The 22,005-nt window shown below is 36.6% G+C and overlaps 1 protein-coding gene across 1 annotated transcript in view; it reads right to left on the bottom strand.

The window, feature by feature from the left end:
* Positions 1-9,685: 9,685 nt before the first annotated feature.
* The window catches only part of srrm4 (serine/arginine repetitive matrix 4), a 137,791-nt gene continuing 125,471 nt past the window's right edge, over positions 9,686-22,005 (bottom strand). Inside the window, exons 9-13 of the mRNA XM_056456860.1 lie at positions 20,072-20,394; positions 18,392-18,580; positions 18,202-18,306; positions 13,194-13,322; positions 9,686-10,478 (exon numbers count right to left, since the gene is read on the bottom strand). Of these exons, the coding sequence (XP_056312835.1) occupies positions 10,229-10,478; positions 13,194-13,322; positions 18,202-18,306; positions 18,392-18,580; positions 20,072-20,394 (996 nt within the window). The 3' untranslated portion in view covers positions 9,686-10,228. The remainder of the gene's footprint in view (positions 10,479-13,193; positions 13,323-18,201; positions 18,307-18,391; positions 18,581-20,071; positions 20,395-22,005) is intronic.

The raw sequence follows: 22,005 nt of genomic DNA, 5'->3' as shown, positions 1-22,005 counted from the left end.
ATATATATATATATATATATATATATGTGTGTGTGTGTGTGTGTGTGTGTGTGTGTGTGTGTGTATGTATGTATATATATCACCAGGAACGCATAGTAGAAGGACCCTAACAAAGACACAACAGTATATACACTCACCGGCCACTTCATTAGGTACACCTGTCCAACTGCTCGTTAACAAAACGTTCTAATCAGCCAATCACATGGCAGCAACTCAATGCGTTTAGGCATGTAGACATGATCAAGACAATCTGCTGCAGTTCAAACTGAGCATCAGAATGGGGAAGAAAGGTGATTTAAGTGACTTTGAACATGGCATGGTTGTTGGTGCCAGACGGACAGCTCTGAGTATTTCAGAAACTGCTGATCTACTGGGATTTTCACGCATAACCATCTCTAGGGTTTACAGAGAATGGTCAGAAAAAGATAAAATATCCAGCGAGCGGCAGTTCTGTGGGGGAAAATGCCTTGTTGATGCCAGAGGTCAGAGGAGAATGGCCAGACTGGTTCAGTATCTCAAATAACTACTTGTTACAACCGAGGTATGCAGAAGAGCATCAGCGTCGAACCTTGAGGCAGATGGGCTTCAGCAGCAGAAGACCACACCAGGTGCCTCTCCTGTCAGCTAAGTCTACAATTCACACAGGCTAACCAAAATTTAACAATAGAAGATTGGAAAAATGTTGCCTGGTCTGATGAGTCTCAATTTCTGCTGCGACATTCTGATGGTAGGGTCAGAATTTGGCATCAACAACATGAAAGCATGGATCCGTCCTGCCTTGTATCAATGGTTCAGGCTGGTGGTGGTGGTGGTGGTGTAATGGTGCGGGGGATATTTTCTTGGCACACTTTGGTTCCATTAGTACCAACTGAGCATCATGTCAACGCCACAGCCTACCTGAGTATTATTGCTGACCATGTCCATCCCTTTATGACCACAGTGTACCTATCTTCTGATGGCTACTTCCAGCAGGATAATGCGCCGTGTGTCGTAAAGCGCGAATCATCTCAGACTGGTTTCTTGGACATGACAATGAGTTCACTGTACTCAAATGGCCTTCACAGTCTCTATATCTCAATCCAATAGAGCCCCTTTGGGATGTGGTGGAACAGGAGATTCGCATCATGGATGTGCAGCCGAAAAATCTGCAGCACCTACATAATGCTATCATGTCAATATGGACCAAAATCTCTGAGGAATATTTATTGTTAATATTAATATTGTTGAATCTATGCCACGAAGGATTAAGGCAGTTCTGAAGACAAAAGGGGGTCCAACCCGCTACTTGGAAGGTATACCTAATAAAGTGGCCAGTGAGCGTATTTTAAACACATACAGATATTTCAGTTTCAATTGAAAATATGACTACTAATAATGGGCCTTTCCTGTTGTTTGACATAAAAATCAAACACTTTAGTTTATCGACCGACCCACCTCATCCCACACCCCCCAAATCACAAATACAAAGAGATAAAAAAGCAAATAAGCCAGATATTAGGTGAATAATTTATTTAGAACTCATTACAGATTGAGACCACAGAGAACTAGAGCAAGGGAGACACTCATATCCTTGTGCACATAGACAACATTGTATATACATTGTAGAATAGGAGATCTTGGGGAACGCTCTTCCAGCCTGTGTCTTGCATTGAAACGCTAAAACAAAGACACGCTAGCATTTTATCTGCTCATTCTGTGCAAAACTAAATCTGTTACTGCTATTACAGAATATTGCAATCACAGAAGCCAATAGCAAACTCTGTAGCATGTTCTGACTCGATTTCGTCAAATAGCCTAAATTCATGGCAACATTTCAGCACGTTTGGCTTTTACAGGGAATGCAAATGAGAAAGCCAGCCTTGTAAACAGTCAGTACCGCTACTCCATCTCAATACATAAAGCCCATGCCTAATATTGCCGCACTAAACGTTTGCATATTTACACGACAGATTTACATAATCACTCGTTTACGCTTCGAGACGAGAGAACAAGATGAATTCCAGAAGATGAAACATTTCGCGAAACGCTTTAAGTTTTTCCCCGTGCCAATCTACGGCTAATTATCTGTACAAGTGTCAGGATTCACAACAGTCAGACAGCTAATAATGTACAGTGCATAGAGATCACCATGCCTTCCATTAACAAGCACTCCGATAGACTTGATGACACGGAAACAAAGAAACTGCCACCATCCGTCGTGATATAGGTGAGGATTTTTGCACGCCGTTTCATCAAGCTGCATCGCACACCAAATATAAAACTTTGATCATTCCAAACAAAAGTCCTTGATCTCACCACTTTGACTGATTTCTTTTGACAGCCGCCTTCATTTCTCCCAGTCTGTAACAGTTTCTCTGATGTTGCTCTGACGTGCAACCAATAAATATGCATTTTAAACATTCGCATTTATAAATATCATCATCATCATTTACGCTGAAGTGTGTGCTTTAAATTAGCGCAGGGCTGATTTTTAAAGTGCTTCTATTATGCTTTTTCATGTATACTCTATATACAGTAGTCAACATTTGAAGTGGATGAAAAACTACTACTGTATTACTATCTAAATATCTTACAATCAGATTAAATCAATAAAATTCCTCTTGACACAACAAAGATGGCAAAGAAAAAAACTAAGTTAGCATTTAGATTAATTAACTGTTTATTTATAAATTGACTGTTTGACAAGGCGAAGGAGGTGGCATGAACGCAATGAAATTAATAATAAAAATGTCATGAGATTTGAAACTAAAACCGCCAGTAGGTGAAGTCAAGTCTCCGTCTCTGTCATTGAATGATTCATTTAATTGAGTTGTTCGAACAGCTGATTCAATCACAAATGTCTTTTCGAATGGACGATTGAATCATTAGCCCCTTTCACACATACAAACCCTTCCGGAAAATTACCGTACATTTTCCCGAAAGGTCTGTATGTGTGAACAGACCCTTTTTGAAATTAACGGTAAATTCGTTTCGGCAATTTTCTGGAAAGAGAAGTTGTAACTTTACCTGTAATTTGCTGGTATGTTGAACTATGTGAACGCAGAAGGAAAATTGCCAGAAAGAACGCGTTCACGTCTAGAACATGCTGACGTGAGACATCTACTTTAGCCAATCAGAACACTCAGACGCATTCACATCCGCGCGGTTTATGAAGATAAAAGTCTTTGAATATTTTTCCAGACACATTTAGCTGCTAGACGTTAGTCAGATAACGTTTCTATGTTTCTTCTTAATGCCAACTGTGTAAAAAATTATTGATAAAATGCTTATGATAAACCGCTGTTTGTTTTCCATCAAGCTCTGCTTCTGATGCTTGACGCATGTGCACGTGAAGGAGCCGGTGAACGCCAGCACACACACATATTATGTACATTTCGACATATGAAAGTGTTTCTCCATATGTTTTCATATAAGTTGTCCACAATACTTATCCATCCACAGAATTTGTAATGTCAAGTGTCTAAACATTTAGCTGCGCTTTGCGTTTCTGCCTTTGGATGTCTTAGGGACAAAGCAGCTGCATGAATGCTAAAGCTTTAATTAAAAGTGAAACCATCAAGAAAAGGCCAACCCCTTATATGTTTACAAATACAAGCGCTGGCGTTTAAAGCTCATTTCTGGTTAATGATGTCAGAATTTACCAGTATTTTGGAATGGATGTGTGAATGGTCTATTCCGGCAAAAATTCCAGAACGTCCTCACCTGTGTGAACAGAGTCGTTCAGGAAATTTTCTGGATATTTACCAGTATCACTGTGTGAAAGGGGCTAAAGCTCATATCAAAGCTAAAGATTCATTCCTAAACAAAACATGGTATGGCGATGTGCAGCGGCTGAGGTGTTTGAAAGCATTTTCAAGAAAACGGAGCAACATTTGGACAAGAGTGATGCTAAAAATGCATCACATCATTTGCGTTCTTATTTTAGGGATAATAATAAGGGTTCATTTTAGAAACGGAACCTAGAATCTACTGTAACTTGGATATTAATGGCGAAACTTGGGTTGCTAAATAAATGTTAGCAAGCCCTGTTAACTGTGTTTTACAGTAAATATAGAACAGCTTAAGTTACACTCGCATCAAGCCGCCGAAACTGTTCTGAAATGGAGTTATGCACGGCAGGCACAGCATACATATATAATATTAAACAAGTAAATATCAGACCTTCTGTTCTCTTATTTTTAATGAATGCAGAAAGTTGCGTCTGAACTGTTCTCTTAGGGTGCTTTCACACCTAGACTTTAGGAACCTTTTTAGGTCTCCTTTGCCCAGTTAGCGCGGTTCGTTTGGCATTTGTGAATCCAGCAATCGAGCTCGAATCCACGCCAAAATAATCAGTCCGAGATCGGCTGAATGAGGTGGTCTCAGCAAAAGACCAAGCAACATTTGACCAATCAGAGAAGAGTATGCGTTTAGACAGAACACTGCTTGAGAACACTGAGAGATGGGTGATGTAAAATATATATTAAGAGGAAATTAAAGTATTTCTTGACCTTGGATGAATGCAAGCATGTTGTAGTAAAACTTAATTCATTCATTTTTCATCACCACAGTGGAATGAACCGGCAACTATTCTGGCACATGTTTTACACAGCGGATACCCTTCCAGCCGCAACCCAGTTCCGGGAAACACCCATACACACTCATTCGCACACACACACACACACACTATGGCCAATTTTGTTTACCCAATTCACCTATAGCGCATGTCTTTGGACTGTGGGGGAAACCTAGAGGAAACCCATGCGAACACGGGGAGGACATGCAAACTCTACACAGAAATGCCAACTGGCCCAGCCGGGACTCGAACCAGCCTTCTTGTTGAGAGGCAACAGTGCTAACCACGAAGGCACTGTGCCGCCTTGGAGTAGAGCTTCAAAATAAAACTAAATACCTTTGAAATAGCATAATAGGAGCGCTTTAAACTGAAAACAGATCTAAACCAGTCTTACATAAATATCAAAGGTTTTACCTTATAAATAATTCAAGTGATTTGATTAATAAATATTTGTAGATCCAACAAAAATAATTACAGATGACAACAAATATGACTATAAATAATTAAAAACACAATTTATCGCATCTCATGTTAAAAATGACAATAATTCTACCAGGAATAATAATAATAATAATAATAATAATAATGTTAAATCAGTGCATCAATCTTGTAATCAGAAGTACAGGAAAAATGTACCTTGTTCACTTAATCAGAAGTATCCTCGAATCCGGATAACATGGATTAAAACGTCCCTTGAGGTCTGCGAGATGAATAAGTCATTTAACATATTTGGTAACACAACACGGACCTGCAAATCGTTTCCCACCAGTGAAGCACATCCGCTGCATTTTGATTGTCCACCATCATCATCATCTCCATCACAGCCGATGACATTTGAATTGTTTTCCAGTTCAACAGAAGATAAATAAAGCTGGCATTTGGGCTGATGGGCTGTGCGTTTGCCAGTGGGGCCAATTCGGATGGCACATTTTTCAAAGTGAAGGTGTGTGCAACACAGAAGCGGCTGCTCTCAGTAAAAGCTGTTATGGAAGCAATAAATCTTTCTCCTCAAGCGCTTTTGACATCTCCTATAAAAAGAGAGAAAACACTACAAAAATACAATAGATTCAAACATCGGCTTTTACAGTCAAGGTTATGAGTGACCTGACGCTTTTATCTACCACAGCTGTTTTGACAAATGGAGAACAATATCCTGTCACCTATAAGCAAAGATGAGTAAGCCCATCCACCTTTTTCCAACACCCCATGAAGCTTTGCGTGAATTATGAGAGTCACTTCGTTTAACTGGAAACAATCAGTGAAAGGTTTTAAAAATATTTCACACATTTCAACAGCGCGGAGACATCCCAGCTGAAACACAGAATATTAAAAATTAACTTTTGTGAATTAGAATTAACCAATTACAATCAGGAGACAATGAATGAGCCCCAATAAGTGTTTCTTCTGCAGTATTATGGCGTACTCACACTATGCTATCCAAACCGTGCCCAGGCCCGTTTTCCAGATCGCTTGAGAAGTGTGAGTTCTCTGAATTGGGCTCAGGCACGGTTCACTTGGCCGGCCCTGGCCCGGTTGGAAGAGGTGTGCTAGAGCGCGGTTCACTTGAGTTCAGGCTTTCGGACTCAGCCAAGCTGGCATTTGGGCTGATGGGCTGTGCTGAAGACTGAAGGCAAGATGTGACTTTTACGGGACTGTTTCATATGGATTTATTAATCGTTCTTACTGTTCAATGAGCGCAAACTGTTGTAGATTATTAAAGACGCAAACCCCTCACTGCACGACAGCTGCACCTTCAGCAAACCTCCTAATTCCTGCAGCACGAGGACTTTATGATTGTTTATGAGTGTCAAAAGTGGCTGATCTGGTGAAATATTTGACTGCGTGTCACCGCATCCCAAATAACCAAAACAAGAAATCTCCACTGTGCTGAGCGAGAGCGATTACTGAACAGCGCATCATCGATGACGTAAGCATGCCCAGGCCCGAATGTAATGTGAGTGCGGGCCATCAGGGGAGACGGGAGGGGGAACAAGCGTGCTTCGGCCCGGTTCAAGGCAACTGTACATAGTTTGAGTACGCCCTTACAGACTTGCTGAATATTACTGTACTGTAGCAAAATGTAAACAGAAAATAATCTGGAGGAACAAAGCTCAAATCAAAAGAGCTTTGGCCATAATTTAGTATTTTCTGCTTCAGAATAATATATGACTTTATGTATTATTACTGTTGTACAGTGTTCCAGGGTTGCCAGGTCCACAAATATTTTTGAGCCCAATAACAACTCAAAAAAAAAATCACCCAAAAGGGAAAAAAGTGCATTTCTTTAGTCCATTCCTTGTTCAATCAGAGTCAATTGCTGCAAATCTTTACCAGCGCTTTCTGCAGAATAATTACAGACATGCTGAATATTACTGTACTGTAGCAAAATGTAAACAGAAAATAATCTGGAGGTACAAAAAGCTCAAATCAAAAAAGCGTTGGCCACAGATATGCTTTACTGTAGCATAATTTTGTACTCCCTGCTTCAGAGTTATGACTGACTTTATGTATTATTACTGTTATACAGTGTTCAGTCACTGAGGACCAGGGTTGCCAGGTCCACAAATTTTTTTGAGCCCAATGACAACTTAAAACTCAAGTAGTGCTTTCTTCCCTTGTCTAATCGGAATCTATTGTTAGGCTCCCACAAAGGGAAAGCTTTACCTGTGTTTTCTGCAGCAATATTACAGACTTGCTGAATATTGCTGTACTGTAGCCAAATGTAAATAGAAAATAATCTGGAGGAACAAAACACACCAAACTCAACGGAGATTTGGACAGATATATGATTTACTGTAGCTGTATAATTTTGTACTTTCTGCTTCAGTAATAATACGTAAAATCATTCATGATTGTGTTATACAGTGTTCAGTCACTGATTACAAGGGTTGCCAAGTCCACAAATATTTTTGAGCCTAATGACAAATCAAAACTCATCCAAAAGGAAAAAAAGTGCATTTCTCCAGTCCGTTTTTTTTTTCAATCAGAGTCAATTTCTGGAAAGCTTCACGAGCGCTTTCTGCAGAAATAACACAGATATGCTGAATATTACTCTACTGTAGCAAAATGTAAACAGAAAATAACTTTGAGGAACAAAAAGCCAAATGTAAAAAAGCTTTTGCCACATGATTTTCTGTAACAAAATTGTTCATAATTCTAAAGCAGAAAATACAAAATTATGCATTATTATTACTGTCATAAAGTGTGTGCATGACTGAAGACCAGGGTTGCCAGGTCCAAGAATTTTTGGAGACCAAAAACAATTGAAATCCTGCCCAAAAGAAATGAAAAGCATTTTTTCTCCTAGTTCAATCAGAGTCAATTGCTGGAAATCTTTACCAGCACTTTCTGCAGAAATATTATGAATATGCTGAATATTACTGTACTGTCGCAGAAAAATAAACAGAAAATAATCTGGAGGAACAAAACACAAACTCAAACAAGCTTTGGCCACACATGTGATCTTTGCCCAAAGATATGAACATATCTCTGTACTTTCTGCTTCAGAATCATGAACAATGTTATGTGTTATTATTATTACTGTCATACAGTGTTTAGTCACTGAGGACCAGGGTTGCCAGCTCCAAGAAAACTTCCGAGCCCAATGATAACTCAACACCGACCAGACTCAATTGCCGTTTTCCCACAAAGGGAAAGCTTTACCAGCGTTTTCTGCAGCAATATCACAGACTTGCTGAATTATACTGTACTGTGACCAAATGCAAGCACAAAATAATGAGGAAACAAGTCATGGATAATTTTAAGCAGTCATGCTTCAGAGTCATGAATAATTTGAGGTATTATTACTGTCATTCAATTTATGCAGTCACTGAAGACCATGGTTGCCAGATCCATGACATTTTTGAGCCTAATGACAATTCAATACCCACCCTAAAGGAATGAAAATCACTCTTGTCTTTTTCTTGTCCAATCAGAGTCAATTGCACGAAAGTCTACCAGTGCTTTATGCAGAATATTACTGTACTGAACAGAAAAGTAAACCAAAAATAATCTGGAGGAACAAGACACACTAAACTCAAATGAGCTTTGACTATAGAAATGCTTGTGATACTAATGTCACCTGAAAATACCAAGCCTAAAATTTATCATGACAGATAAAAATAAAGCTCAACGCCGAACTTACTTCCCAATCAGTTTTCACGTTGTATTTGCACACTGACAAAAATGATTCATTGGATTTACTACATTTTTTATGGTAAGTGGTTGCCAACAATTTATATGGGCTGGATAATACAAACAAATTAGGTCAAACAGCTCAGTTTAATTAGTTTGTTTAAATTCAGCCCATTATAGTATCTCAAGCATATCTATGGATAAAGCTCTTTTGAGTTTAGAGTGTTGTTTAGGGTGTTTGAGTTGGGAAAACAACAATTGACTCTTGTGGGCGTTGAGTTGAAATTTTTCTTAGACCTGGCAACCCTGGTCCTCAGTGACTGAACACTGTATAACAGTAATAATAATACATTTATGTATACATATTGTATACATATGTATACACTAATAAATTTATTAATTATTTATGTAATAATATATTTATTTATGTTCATGATTTTGAAGCAGAAAGTACAGAAATATGTTCATATCTGTGAACAAAGATCATATCTATGGCCAAAGCTCATTTGAGTGTAGTGTGTTTTGTTCCTCCAGGTTAGTTTCTGTTTACTTTTCTGCTAAAGAACGGTAATATTCAGCATGTCTGTGATATTGCTGCAGAAAACGCTGGTAAAGCATTCCCTTTGTGGATAAACAGTAATTGACTCTAGTGAGTGTTGAGTTGTCAATGGGCTTGGATATTTTCTTGGACCTGGCAACCCTATTCAAGCTATGTATGACAGTAATAATATATAAACTGTTCATGATTCAGAAGCAGAAAGTACAGAAATATGTTCATATCTTTGGAAAAAGATCATATCTATGGTCAAAGCTCTTTTGAATTTAGCATGTTTTGGTTCTCCAGGTTAGTTTCTGTTTATATTTCTGCTACAGTACAGTAATATTCAGCATGTCTGTGATATTGCTGCAGAAAACGCTGGTAAAACTTTCCCTTTGTGGGAAAACAGCAATCGACTCTGGTGGGTGTTGAGTTGTTATTGGGCACTGACATTTTCTTGGACCTAGCAACCCTGGTCCTCATTGACTGAACACTGTATGACAGTAATAATACATAAACTGTTCATGATTCTGATGCAGAAAGTACAGAAATATTTTCATATCTGTGAGCAAATATCTCATATCTATGGCCAAAGCTCTTTTGAGTTTGTTTTGTTCCTCCAGATTAGTTTCTGTTTACTATTTCTAGTGCAACCTTATTATTAGCAGGAAGTTTTCAAAGGAAACCGGAAGTGCAACCCATAATTTGAAAAGCAGCAGTGTGGAAAAAGGTGGACAACTCAGAAGTGAAACCTTTGGTCTGTTCCGTCCTACGCCAGCGGGCTTTTTGTGATTGGTGTTTTTCCTTTCCTTGTGAACGGGATGGATGAAAGCACACAGTTTAGTACACAACAATATGGAAAGCTTCAGTCTTATCTGACACTGAACAGATGATCCTGTCACCGCCTGCTGTTCCGCATCCGAGCACAGCATGTTCTCAGTGCTGCTCCATTTCACTTTGCAGTTCCAGAAAGACGTGGTTGGTGGGGTGTCCTCCGTAAATCAGCGTCGGGCTCTGCTGTAGCTTCTGCTGCGACTGCGGCTGCGTCTGCTGTATAAAGAGTTCCAGGAAGAGCTGCGACTGTAGCTCCTGTATGAAGAGTATGTGTGGCTGCGGCTGCGACTGCGACTGCACGACCGGCTGCGAGTTCGACTGCGGGTGAGAGGAAACAGACGCCAGGATAAGATGCTGGAGGACCGGCTGCTGACGGAGGGACTGGGACGGTAGTAGGGGATGGGCCTCTTTCTGGCACTGAAAGAGAATACAAACAATGATTAGTTATTAAACAGTTTTCAAAGATAAAATGAAATCTGTTTATGTATATGCTGTACACTCGGGTTCAAAACTTTACACTTGCTGTTTGTTCAAACTACTTATATAAAATATGCTGAAATGGCACAATTCTTCTGTTTTTGGGGGGGAACAACTTAATTCATTTATGTTCAATCTACTTAAATCTGTAAAAAGAAATAAGTTAACTTAATTCTTTCATGTTGTCCCAAAACACAAATCAATTGTGTGGAACCCAGCATTTGTTACAATGAATGCTTGCTATTTGTTCAAACTGCTTCTATAAAATAAGTTGAAACAACACAATTCCTGAGATTTTTTGGGGGGGATAACTTAACTTTTTTATGTTCAATCTACTTAAATCTGTAAAAACATATAAGTTAACTTAATTCCTTCATGTTGTCCCAACACAAATCGATTTTGGAAGCCAGCACTCGAAAAACTGATTTAACTACTTATATAAAATAAGCTGAAACAACACAGGTCTTGAATTTTTTGGGACAACTAAATTGTTTTATGTTCAATCCACTTAAATCTGTAAAAACTAATTAGATAACTTAATTCTTTCATGTTGTCCCAACACAAATATCGATATTGGAACTCAGCACTTTTTAGAGGGGTTCGCAGGTTTTTTTTTTTTTTTAGTGTTTTTGAAATAAAGTGATCTAGATATTTCTTCTTTTTTTTTTTTTTTAAAGATAGATTTTTTTATGGCATTTTGCATTTATTTAACAGGACAGTAGAATGGCAGGAGGTGAAGTGGGAGAAAGAGAGAGGGGGGGACAGGAGTTTGGAAAGGTCCAAGACTTGAACTTGGGATACCTGAAGCACTATTGCGCTATATGTAGGTGTGCTAATCACTAACTCATGCACACCGCTAAGTCGCGGCATCAAACTGACATTTTATACATACTAGAATGTAAAAATTATATTATTATTTGTTATAACCATTTTTTTCTTCCATACTTAAAGAGGCAGTAGGTGATCTGCCAAAATGCTAACCGGTTAGTATAATAGCTTTGAAACACAGTCCCACCCCTGCCGTCCAAAGCCACGCCTCCTGAAACAAAAATGCGCGCAGGACAGCAGGACAACCCACTAGTTCATGTGATTCGTCAGTTAAAAAATGTTGTTAGTGATTGGCTGTCGGCATGCAGGAATTGCACATTACTAAGCCATACTTACATGCTATTTCAGACTGAATATTCAGAGTAGCATGGTAAACAGTACAGGGGAGGCTGTCATTGTTCAAAAATGAACCAATGTGAATATACAAACCAACTTCACCTCAGTAAAGCAGGCTAGGCGGAATAGCGCTGTTTACTGATGTTTTGTTGTTAAACTAAATGAAATCTACATTATCGATGTTGTAAAAGGTCCCTTATGAAATTAAAATAGTCATATCAATCTTACGCCGGAAGATTTCAGTGGCTGAACAACACTTCTGTGCATATAACCTATACATAACAACAACATCTATATAAGCTTTGCGTGACTAAAAGACTTTTAAAAGAAATACTTCAGCCATGGTGTCATCCTTCCTGCAGCATGCAAAAGTAACTCCAACACTGATTCAGAAGTTTTGATTTAGCATTTGATTTTACTGCTGTGTCTCGTGTGCACATAAATGCGTGGCTCGCATACAAGCGCTAATGGCGGACCTGCGTGAACAGATGTACATCTACAATTTGTTGACAGACAGTTTGGGCTACGTATCAGAGTTATGGGAAATGTCAGCCCGACAATATATAATTGGAAGAAATTTTCTTAGTTTTATGCCTTAGAATATAAAAACACATATAAATACATTTAGAGCATTTACTTTAATCATTACTATTGGAACAAAAATGTTTCTGAAGACAATCACCTACTGCACCTTTAATGAAAGTTGGAAAAAAGTTTGTAATATTACAAATGTCATTTTTGATCAATTTATTGAATGATTAAATGCCCTTTGTTTGATCAAAAATGCAATAAAAACAGTGATATTTTGACTTTTTTTTAAATATAATTTTTGGTAATTTGTTTTAATGTAATTTACCCCATTAATTCATATCTGATTTTTCAGAATCATTACTCTAGTCTTATGTTTCACGTGAACCTTCAGAAACCATTTTTATTTGTTGATTAATTATTAATCATTATTTACATTTTACATACCAAAACTTTTAAAGGATTGAACATTTAATTCAGAATGTATTTAAATGCAATGCTTTGTTACATGAATGCAATTATCAAGATTGATCAATTACTATAAAAAAGGGTCCTTGATGAAGATGATGTTAAAAATCCAGCTTTAAATAACAGAAATAAATAAAGTTTTAAAATACATTAATACAGAAACGGTTACTTTAAACGCAAGTCATATTTCACAGTATTACTCTTTTTATTGCCTTTTTGATCATGCAACATCGGTAACACAATTTTGGTGAGAAATGGAAACTTCTTTTAAAAACACTACCACATCTGTCACATCAAATTTTTTTGAATGCCAGTGTATACAAATAGCTTGTATTAATGAAGAGAGCTCAGTTTATAACACAGTTTCCCCACACAATGAGAACGTCAGCACTCTGTCTGTGTTTACTGAAGTCAGATGAGTGGAGTTGTTTCAGAGTAGTTTGTGATTGATACAGTTTGTGCTGCTGTGAGATTATTAGCTCTGTCAGAACAGACCTTGTGATTCTGCGGGCTTCCAGATGGCTTGGAGAATCCCTTCTCCTCTTTCTCATCGGAGAACAAGGTCTCCTCCTGCTGTGCTTTCTGCTCTTGCAGGAACTGCAGTATCTTTTCCGCTCGCGAAACCTTTTATCACATTTAAAAGAGATGCATTTAAGTATGGTCAAAATACAGCAACTTAGAACTTCAATAAAATACTTTTAAAGTGTTGATACTCTATTTGTAATTTGAATTAATGATTTTATTGTGGTATTTAAAAAAGCTATATTTTATGGTATCTCTATATTTGTAAAGGTGTTGTATTGTAGTGAGAAATTCAGTTATGCAGTATTTATTTATGCATACAGGGCTCAGCATATATGAGTACACCCCATGTTGAAAATAAATATTTGTATCCATTTCTCAGTGAATTTGGGTAATATATTTTGAACAGATTTATTAAACAGATATATTTATTAAAATAATATTTTAGTCACAGAACATCTTTAGAAATGAAAAGTTAATAAATTTAAATTCATGCAAAATATAGAAAAAATTACAAACTACAACATTTAATATTAAATATATTAATTAAATATTAACATTTACTAAATATTTTTTCTATAACATATAAATTTGAGCTACTAATTTTGGAATTATTATTGTAAGTTATTTTGTTAGATAAGCTCCAGATTTGGCTTCAGTACTGACTAAACTAATGTATATGCACAAATATAATATTGTTATAGATATATGCTATAGATAATATTAATTTAAATGAGAGATTTGTGGGGGTGTACTCATTTATGCTGAGCACTGTATCTTATTTTTGTCATTTGCCAATATTAAAGCATCAAACATGACTCAATGTTAAAGATATTTTAATACTGATCCAGCCAGGCCAGTTGTTCACATTTCTTTGTCAGATAAAATAAAATAAAATAAAATAAAATAAAATAAAATAAAATAAAATAAAATAAAATAAAATAAAATAAAATAAAATAAAATAAAATAAAATAAAATAATAAAGGTCGATGCAGTGACGCATTAGGTAGTGCAAGAAGCAAGAAGGTCGCCGGTTCGAGCCTCGGCTGGGTCAGTTGGCGTTTCTGTGTGGAGTTGTGTTATGTTCTCCCTGCGTTCGCGTGGCTTTCCTCCGGGTGCTCCGGTTTCCCCCACAGTCCAAAGACATGCGGTAAAGGTGAATTGGGAAGGCTAAATTGTCCGTGGTGTATGTGTGTGAATGAGTGTCTATGGATGTTTCCCAGAGATGGGTTGCGGCTGGAAGGGCATGCGCTGCGTAAAACATGTGCTGGATAAGTTGGCGCTTCATTCTGCTGTGGCGATCCCGGATTAATAAAGGGACTAAGCCGAAAAGAAAATGAATGAGTGAATGAATGAAAATAAAATAAAATAAATAAAATAAAAAATTAATAAACTGCATTAAAAATAAATAAATAAAAATAAATTTAATTAAATTAATAAAAAAAATAACTGCATTGAAAACTAATAAAATAATAATATAAAACTAAATAACTGCATTGAAAACAAGTAAATAAAATAAAATTAAAATAAAACAAAATAAAATAACTGCACTGAAAACAAGTAAATAAAATAAAATAAAATAAAATAAAATAAAATAAAATAAAATAAAATAAAATAAAATAAAATAAAATAAAATAAAATAAAATAAAATAAAATAAAAATCTGCACCGAAGACAAGCGAGCAGTCTATTTAAAACAAATAAGCAAATTGCAACCAAAAAGACGACTAAATAGAACTAAATAAATACACTTCATGCATTCATCAGGTCAGTCTAACAATGATTTTGTCTTTTGTTGTTTTGTAATTTAACCTTTCTGTTGAAACAGAAAAACTTATGCACATGTATGTGCTGACAAAGAGATGCACAAACATCCTGCTGGCTGACTTCTGCTTGACCTTTAAATTGAGAAAACCCAAAACGCATAAGTTACTGTAAATGAAAAAATGTGGATAAATGAACAAGCTGAAACCTGCTTATAATAAACTGCTTCAAGTGCCACTGATACTACAGAAAAGTGTTATTGCATCATTTAAAATAAAATGATGCTTGGATTTGCAACAAATATCTAGACTTTTGACAACACTAACGCATACGTTCAATTATGATCAAGTTCATTATACTGGTTCAAATTCAATCAGAACAATTATTTGCGATAAGATGACACACTTGGATTCATTAGACCACATTTGGCGGCATTTAGATTATGCACCTGTCTGCTGTGCATCGTAAGTATTTTAATTATTAATTTGAATAATCACACACACAATAGGACTGTGCGATATTAGAAAAATGGTATTGAAATATTTAGTTTTTTTGCTATATAAATCCAATTTCACCATATGTCTTAAACAGCTCTATTTGGAAAATAAGATGATTCATTTAGACTGACTGTGATGATTCTGTAGGGGGTGAGACATTAATAAACTAGTTACAAGCATAGATAAATACAATAGAGCAAAGATAAAAGTGAAATAAGCAGTCCTTTATGGTTTTCGAGGGAGTCTAGACGTATTCAGGTACAGAAATGGATCAATCAAATGTAAAATAACACTGCATAGTCATCATTGTATTGTATATCATTGATTGTATGAATAATTCAATAAAATGAATCCTCATTAAAGTTACAAACAGTGCAATTGTTTGTGTTTGATTGTTTTAAACTGTATTGAAATGCTCACACAGTCACAGAAATAAACTTTCACTCAATTATGCCTAAAATCTGAGGCTCCTGCTCAACTACAATCCGTCTCAACATTGCACATCTAGCAATGTGATTATTTTGGATGTGCACATTGTGATATTGATGTTGAAATTATATAATAAGCAGCTCTACACTACAAAAGATGCATGCATATGTTCAATACCAGATTTGACCATTGTCACAAGTTATCCGCTTGTTAAGTCTGACGTCTCGCGAAGCAGAGTCCAAGCACTCTATCAAACTGTATGGCGATGCTCAAATGGTAATAATAAATGATTCCAAAGTGCTGTAATACTTTTGAAAACCATGATTGCAAGATATACAGTTGAAGTCAATTGAAGTCCAGAGACTGTTGTGTCCACCATGACTTTATAAGAAATTCACTTTAATGTGTGATATGGCTAAAAAGTGGTCATAAAATCAATATTTTTTCTATTTAAACGAGAAGTGGTTTGTACCCAGAGACAGTATTCATACGTCACTAAAAAAGCAGTCTGTGGAAAATTTAGTTAAAAAATAAATAAAAAAACCATTTGTGGATTTATGCGGACTGATTTTGGGTGTATAATAACTAAAATCTTAAAACATGAAATAATAATAATAATAATAATAATAATAATAATAATAATAATAATAATAAAAAGTAACTTATATTTAAAGTTTACAATGTAAATCTAATTATATCCACTTTAATTGTTTGGTAAACAAAGCAATTCTCTCATGTAACATCTACTAAAAGACAGAGTATTACTTGACTAATACAAATAATCAGGCCTTCATTTGTGCCTGAACACGGTCTGATCCGCAACCTCTGAAATCTGATCCAGCACCTCATTTTACCGACGCCTCTCCTCAACCGCCCTCCTCCCCCGTCCGCTGTTCACTTTCACTTTCTTCTGCGACTCCCCAACCCTCTTCATTTTCGTCCGCAACACCCCTCCGCCATCCACCGCACCAGCCCTTAAGCTTTACATTAGCTAAGTATTTAAATGAACTGTTGTTATCATCTGCGTTCATACATACATAATCATTTTAATAATTTGTAATAACATATCTTTTGTTTACATTGCATCGAAAGCCACGCACAACTCTCATCGCTACAGTGTGAGATGTTTTCTACTCGGTGCGTCTGAAATGTATTGACATTCTTACATTGGAAATAACGAACTTACGTGCAGAAAAGATGCGATATGTGATATAAGCTTGGAATTTTAAACTAGCGCACAGGTGGCATAACTTTGTTTAGTTGCAGCAGTTTGGTTCCGTGCAATAGAAACGCGGTGTTGAGAAGCCTTTAAGCTTCAGTATACAAAGGTTTTCGACTGCTTGCACCACTCGCTTAATGTCAGGTGACTCACGCTCTGCACAGCCTTCAACTGCAGCTCGTGCTGCATTGAACAGACACACGTCACTTCATAACTATAGCAGCCGTTTTTCAACTGAACTAAATTTATTTTTGATGTCTTGGTCACACTATTTGGAGGGCCGGAACAAATCGCCTCGGGGGCCCCCAATTGAATAGCCCTGCTCTATGGTTTTGCGGAGAGCGTCACATCACCTTCCCGCGTTTGTCACAAATTACTTGACATCACCCAGACAGAGGAGCTTGGCCGGACGCACCCGGCCCGAACTAACCGAGGAAAATAAATATATTTATGCTTCTCAAAGGCCTCAAAAAAAATTGGACAATGCTTGAAGAAAATTTAAGACCTCGTAAAAATGAGATTAAGACTTTTTAATACCTTTTAAGGGCCTTAATTTTCTCATAATTGATTTATCAACTTTTAATACTTTTTAAGACCCTGCGGACACCCTGTGTTCCACTCCTTTAATAGAAATACCTTGCATTGTTTTATTTTGTCTAATGCTTTGTACTAAGGATTCCAAACAGAGTGTCAATAATTGAGGAGACCATGGACATCCCTGCCTGGTGCCTCTTTTCAATGTGAATGAGTTTGATAGGTGGCCGTTGATCTTTATTTTTGCAGTTGGTGTATTATGAAGTGCTGGTATACTTCTGATTATAGTTTCATAAAAGCCAAATTTGTGAAAAACTTGATAAAGATATGTCCAGCTGACAGAATCATAGTTTTTTTCAGCGTCTAAACTTCATTAGAAAATCATTGCTGTTATCCTATTTCTCCTGATATGATTCATAACATTTAATGTGCATCTAAGATTATCATGAGATTGATGCTGAACTTGTGAAGTAATTTAATTATTCATTTGAATTATAACACACACACACAAAAAAAGACTGGTATGGGCTAATCTTCACCTGTGTGTAGTGCATCGTGAGTGATTCAGACTGCGGCAGCTGCTCACACTCGACAGACTGTCTCTCCGCGAAGCCAGCGAGTAACTGGATGAGCGGGAATAGGATCTGTAAATGAGCCGAGGGAGAAGATCGTGTCAGAGTTTGTGCTCAAATGAGAGTTTCAGTAATAAACATCAGCGGTGTGGTTCACCTCCTCCCCGAGGACAGCGATCGGCTTCTGGAGTGACGCCCTGAGTATCTGCTTTGGGATGATATGCTTCTGCTGCGGGACCTCGTTCCGTCCTCATATCTGTCATACGACGAACTCCGATTCCTATCGCTGATGAGACCCAGAGGCTGTGTCTTCTCTACATCCACACAGAACCTGCCTGATTCTTCGCTGCAATTATAAATCATTGATGTTTATTACTTTATTTTATTACTTTTTTGTTGTTTTTATTTATTTATCTATATTTTTTATTTATTTATTATTTATTTATTTATTTTGTTTTTTATTTTGTTTTTTATTTTATTTTATCTATCTATCTATCTATCTATCTATCTATCTATCTATCTATCTATCTATCTATCTATCTATCTATCTATCTATCTATCTATCTATCTATCTATCTATCTATCTATCTATCTATCTATCTATCTATCTATCTATCCATCCAGTTGAGGTCAAAATTATTACTAATTATTAGCCCCCCTTTTAATTTTTTTTTTCTTTTTTTAATATTTCCCAAATGATGTTTAACAGAGCAAAAAAAAATTTTCACAGAATGTCGGATAATATTTTTTTTCCTCTGGAGAAAGTCTTATTTGATTTATTTTGGCTTGAATAAAGGTTTTAATAATAATAAAAACAAAAAAAATTAAGGTCAAAATTATCAGTCCCTTTTTTTCGATAGTCTACAGAACAAACCATCGTTATACAACTTTCCTAATTACCCTAACCATAGTTAACCTAAATAACCTAGCTAATCCTTTAAATATGACTTTAAGCTGTATAGAAGTGTCTCGAAAAATATCTAGTCAAATATTATTTACTGTCATCATGCAAAAGATCAAATAAATCAGTTAGAAATGAGTTATTAAAACTATTATGATTAGAAATGTGTTGAAAATATCTTCTCTCCGTTAAACAGAAATTGGGGAAAAAATAAACAGGGAGCTAATAATTCAGGGGAGCTAATAATTCTAACTTCAACTGTATAATAACTGTATATATACTATATAGTGGTCTGTAAAAGGGTTTGTCCCTTACTTACTATAGCAGGACAATGATCCAAAGCAAAGGCTGAAGAAAAAGAAAATTAAGACTTTGGAGTGGCCTAGTCAAAGTCCTGAGCTGAATCCAATTGACTGGGCCAAAATTCCTCCACAGCGTTTTAACAGGCTCATTGCAAGTTATCGAAAATGCTTTTTGCAGTTGGGCCATCTGCTAAGGATGGCCCAAAAAGTTATTGGGTTTAGGGGGCAAACACTTTTTCACACAAGGCTATGTAGTTTTGTATTTTGCTTTCCCTTAATAATAAAAACCTTCATTTCAAAACTGATGTGTTTACTTGTATTATTTTTGATTAATATTTAAATTTGTTTGATGATCTGAAACCTTAAAGCAGGGGTCACCAAACTTGTTCCTGGAGGGCTGGTGTCCTACAGAGTTTTGCTCCAACCATAATCAAACACACCTAAACAAGCTACTTAAAGTATTACTAGGTATGCTTGAAACATCCAGGCTGACTCCTGCTTTAAAGTGTGACAAACACGCAGTAAGATGCAAACACTTTTTCACACCACTGTAATTAATTCAAAAAAGGGCCAAAGAGCTCAATAACTTTAATGCAGACAATATGAAATTCAGAAATCGTGTAAAAAGTCTTACCCTTTAAGCTTGCTGAAGACAGAGCTGTGCAGGGTGTTTTCTCTGAGCACTGGCTTACCCAGAGAGTCATAGCTGGTCAGAGAGTTGCCTGAATCTGAAGCATTGTCTCCATCAGCGAGTCTCAGCTTCTCAGGAGACGTCTGACATGAGAACTTTCCATTTCCGGCAACCTTTGACCTCGTGATGCCAGTTTTACTGGATGGCGGAGAAGAGGTGTCATTTCCTGAATCGTAATCAGCACGTCTTTTGCCATTACTGGATTCTGAATTCTGGACGATCACCACTTTGCTTAAACCCTCAACCCCAGAACGTGACGGAGAAACCTGCAAGCAGACAAAGCGAAGTTGTTGTTTTTCTCAAGAAAAGCCAAGGCTGTTATTAATCTGCTACCTGCAAGATGCAGTTTGAGTACTCTTTAAAAGGCACATACGTCCCTACAGAGCACAGAGAGGAGATTAATCTTTTTTTTTCTCTTCTTTTTTAGGACAAAAACTAAAAGATTACTAAAAGAACGCCATGCAAATCTGTCACATGCGAGAAATTTCAAAAGAAATGAGAAGAACAAAGCAAGAACTCGTACAAAAGGAACTAATGAAATAGAGACTCGAAGAGAGAGAAAGTAAACAATGAACCAAAGCTAATGAAAAAGGCAAATTAAAGAAACATCCAGATCAAAAAAGAGGGAAAAAAAGAATCTACATGAATAAAACTCCAGCTACTTTAAAGTCAGAAAAAAAGAGAGAATAAAAGGAAACAGAAATCCCCCATTTGAAAGTATTCGTCCTTTAAAGAACATTGAACAGACATCACAGAATGGGCTTAAGTAAAAAAAAAAACAATCTAATCATATGAAAAGGGTTGCAGACAAAAGAAATATCTCCATCATTAACTAGATCCTAGAGAAAAACAAAAAAAGAACATGTTTCTGCTTTAGTCCCCTGTTGGAAGAGATTTTAAAGTCCACCAGCGGCCTATAGTATGTCCCTAAATCTGCGGATAGCATCGACTTACCAATCAAGACTTCCTCCTTAAGTAGGTAAGGTGTAAGAAAAAGGGAAGAGCGGGTGACATAAGTGCATCGTTAGAGTGGTAAAGTGCAAGAAAAAGACAATAACCCTCTCTTCTTAAAATCCAACTCCACTCTGCCACATATCGGCATCAGCCTTTTTCTTTACCTCTGCTGTGCGCCTTCAATTGCTTCTCATTTGACACTGTGGGACTGCTGGGATACATTTAAATTTATTCGAAATAGAATATAGAAGATAGAATGAAGCATCTAAGCTTTAGTGAGATTCTGGATAGCTACAATTGCACAAAAAGTCATCACACTTTTATGGTGAAATTAGTCAAACTCTGATAGAGGTGGTTATTTTAATACTGTATACAGAGTTGAAGGCAAAAGTATTAGACCTCCTGTGAATTTTTTTGGTTCTTTTTCAAATATTTCCTAAGTAAGCAAAGACAATATTTTTTCTATCAAGCATTTACACTATTTTTAAGCGGAGTATTACTCTGAATATTACCCTCAAGTTTTTTTTTAGATTGGCTAAGTAACCACTGTTGTCCAATGACTTGCCTAATTAACCTAATTAAAGGTGCAGTGGGTGATCTGCTCAAAATGCTAACCCTTAGCATAATAGCTTTGAAAACACAGTCCCTTCACCTGCCGTCCAAAACCATGCCTCCTGAAATCACGAACGCGAACCGTAAAGATGACAGTAGACAACCCACTCATGTCATTCGCCAGTTTATAGCTAAACTTTATAGCACTTTATAATACTGCAATTCACAATGAAAAACTGTATTATATTTCATATTTATATTGCAATATTTCATGCATGCAAGGATCGCTGGTCTCACTCTCTCACATGCTGTCCTGAAGTGACTATGCTTACTGCTTGGCCAGCTTAGCCATACTGCCATTTCGGACCGAA

The sequence above is a fragment of the Danio aesculapii genome, chromosome 5 (genome assembly GCF_903798145.1).
Source record: "Danio aesculapii chromosome 5, fDanAes4.1, whole genome shotgun sequence".
In the NCBI taxonomy this organism is placed as follows: Eukaryota; Metazoa; Chordata; class Actinopteri; order Cypriniformes; family Danionidae; genus Danio; species Danio aesculapii.
This window is presented reverse-complemented; position numbering and strand designations above follow the sequence as displayed.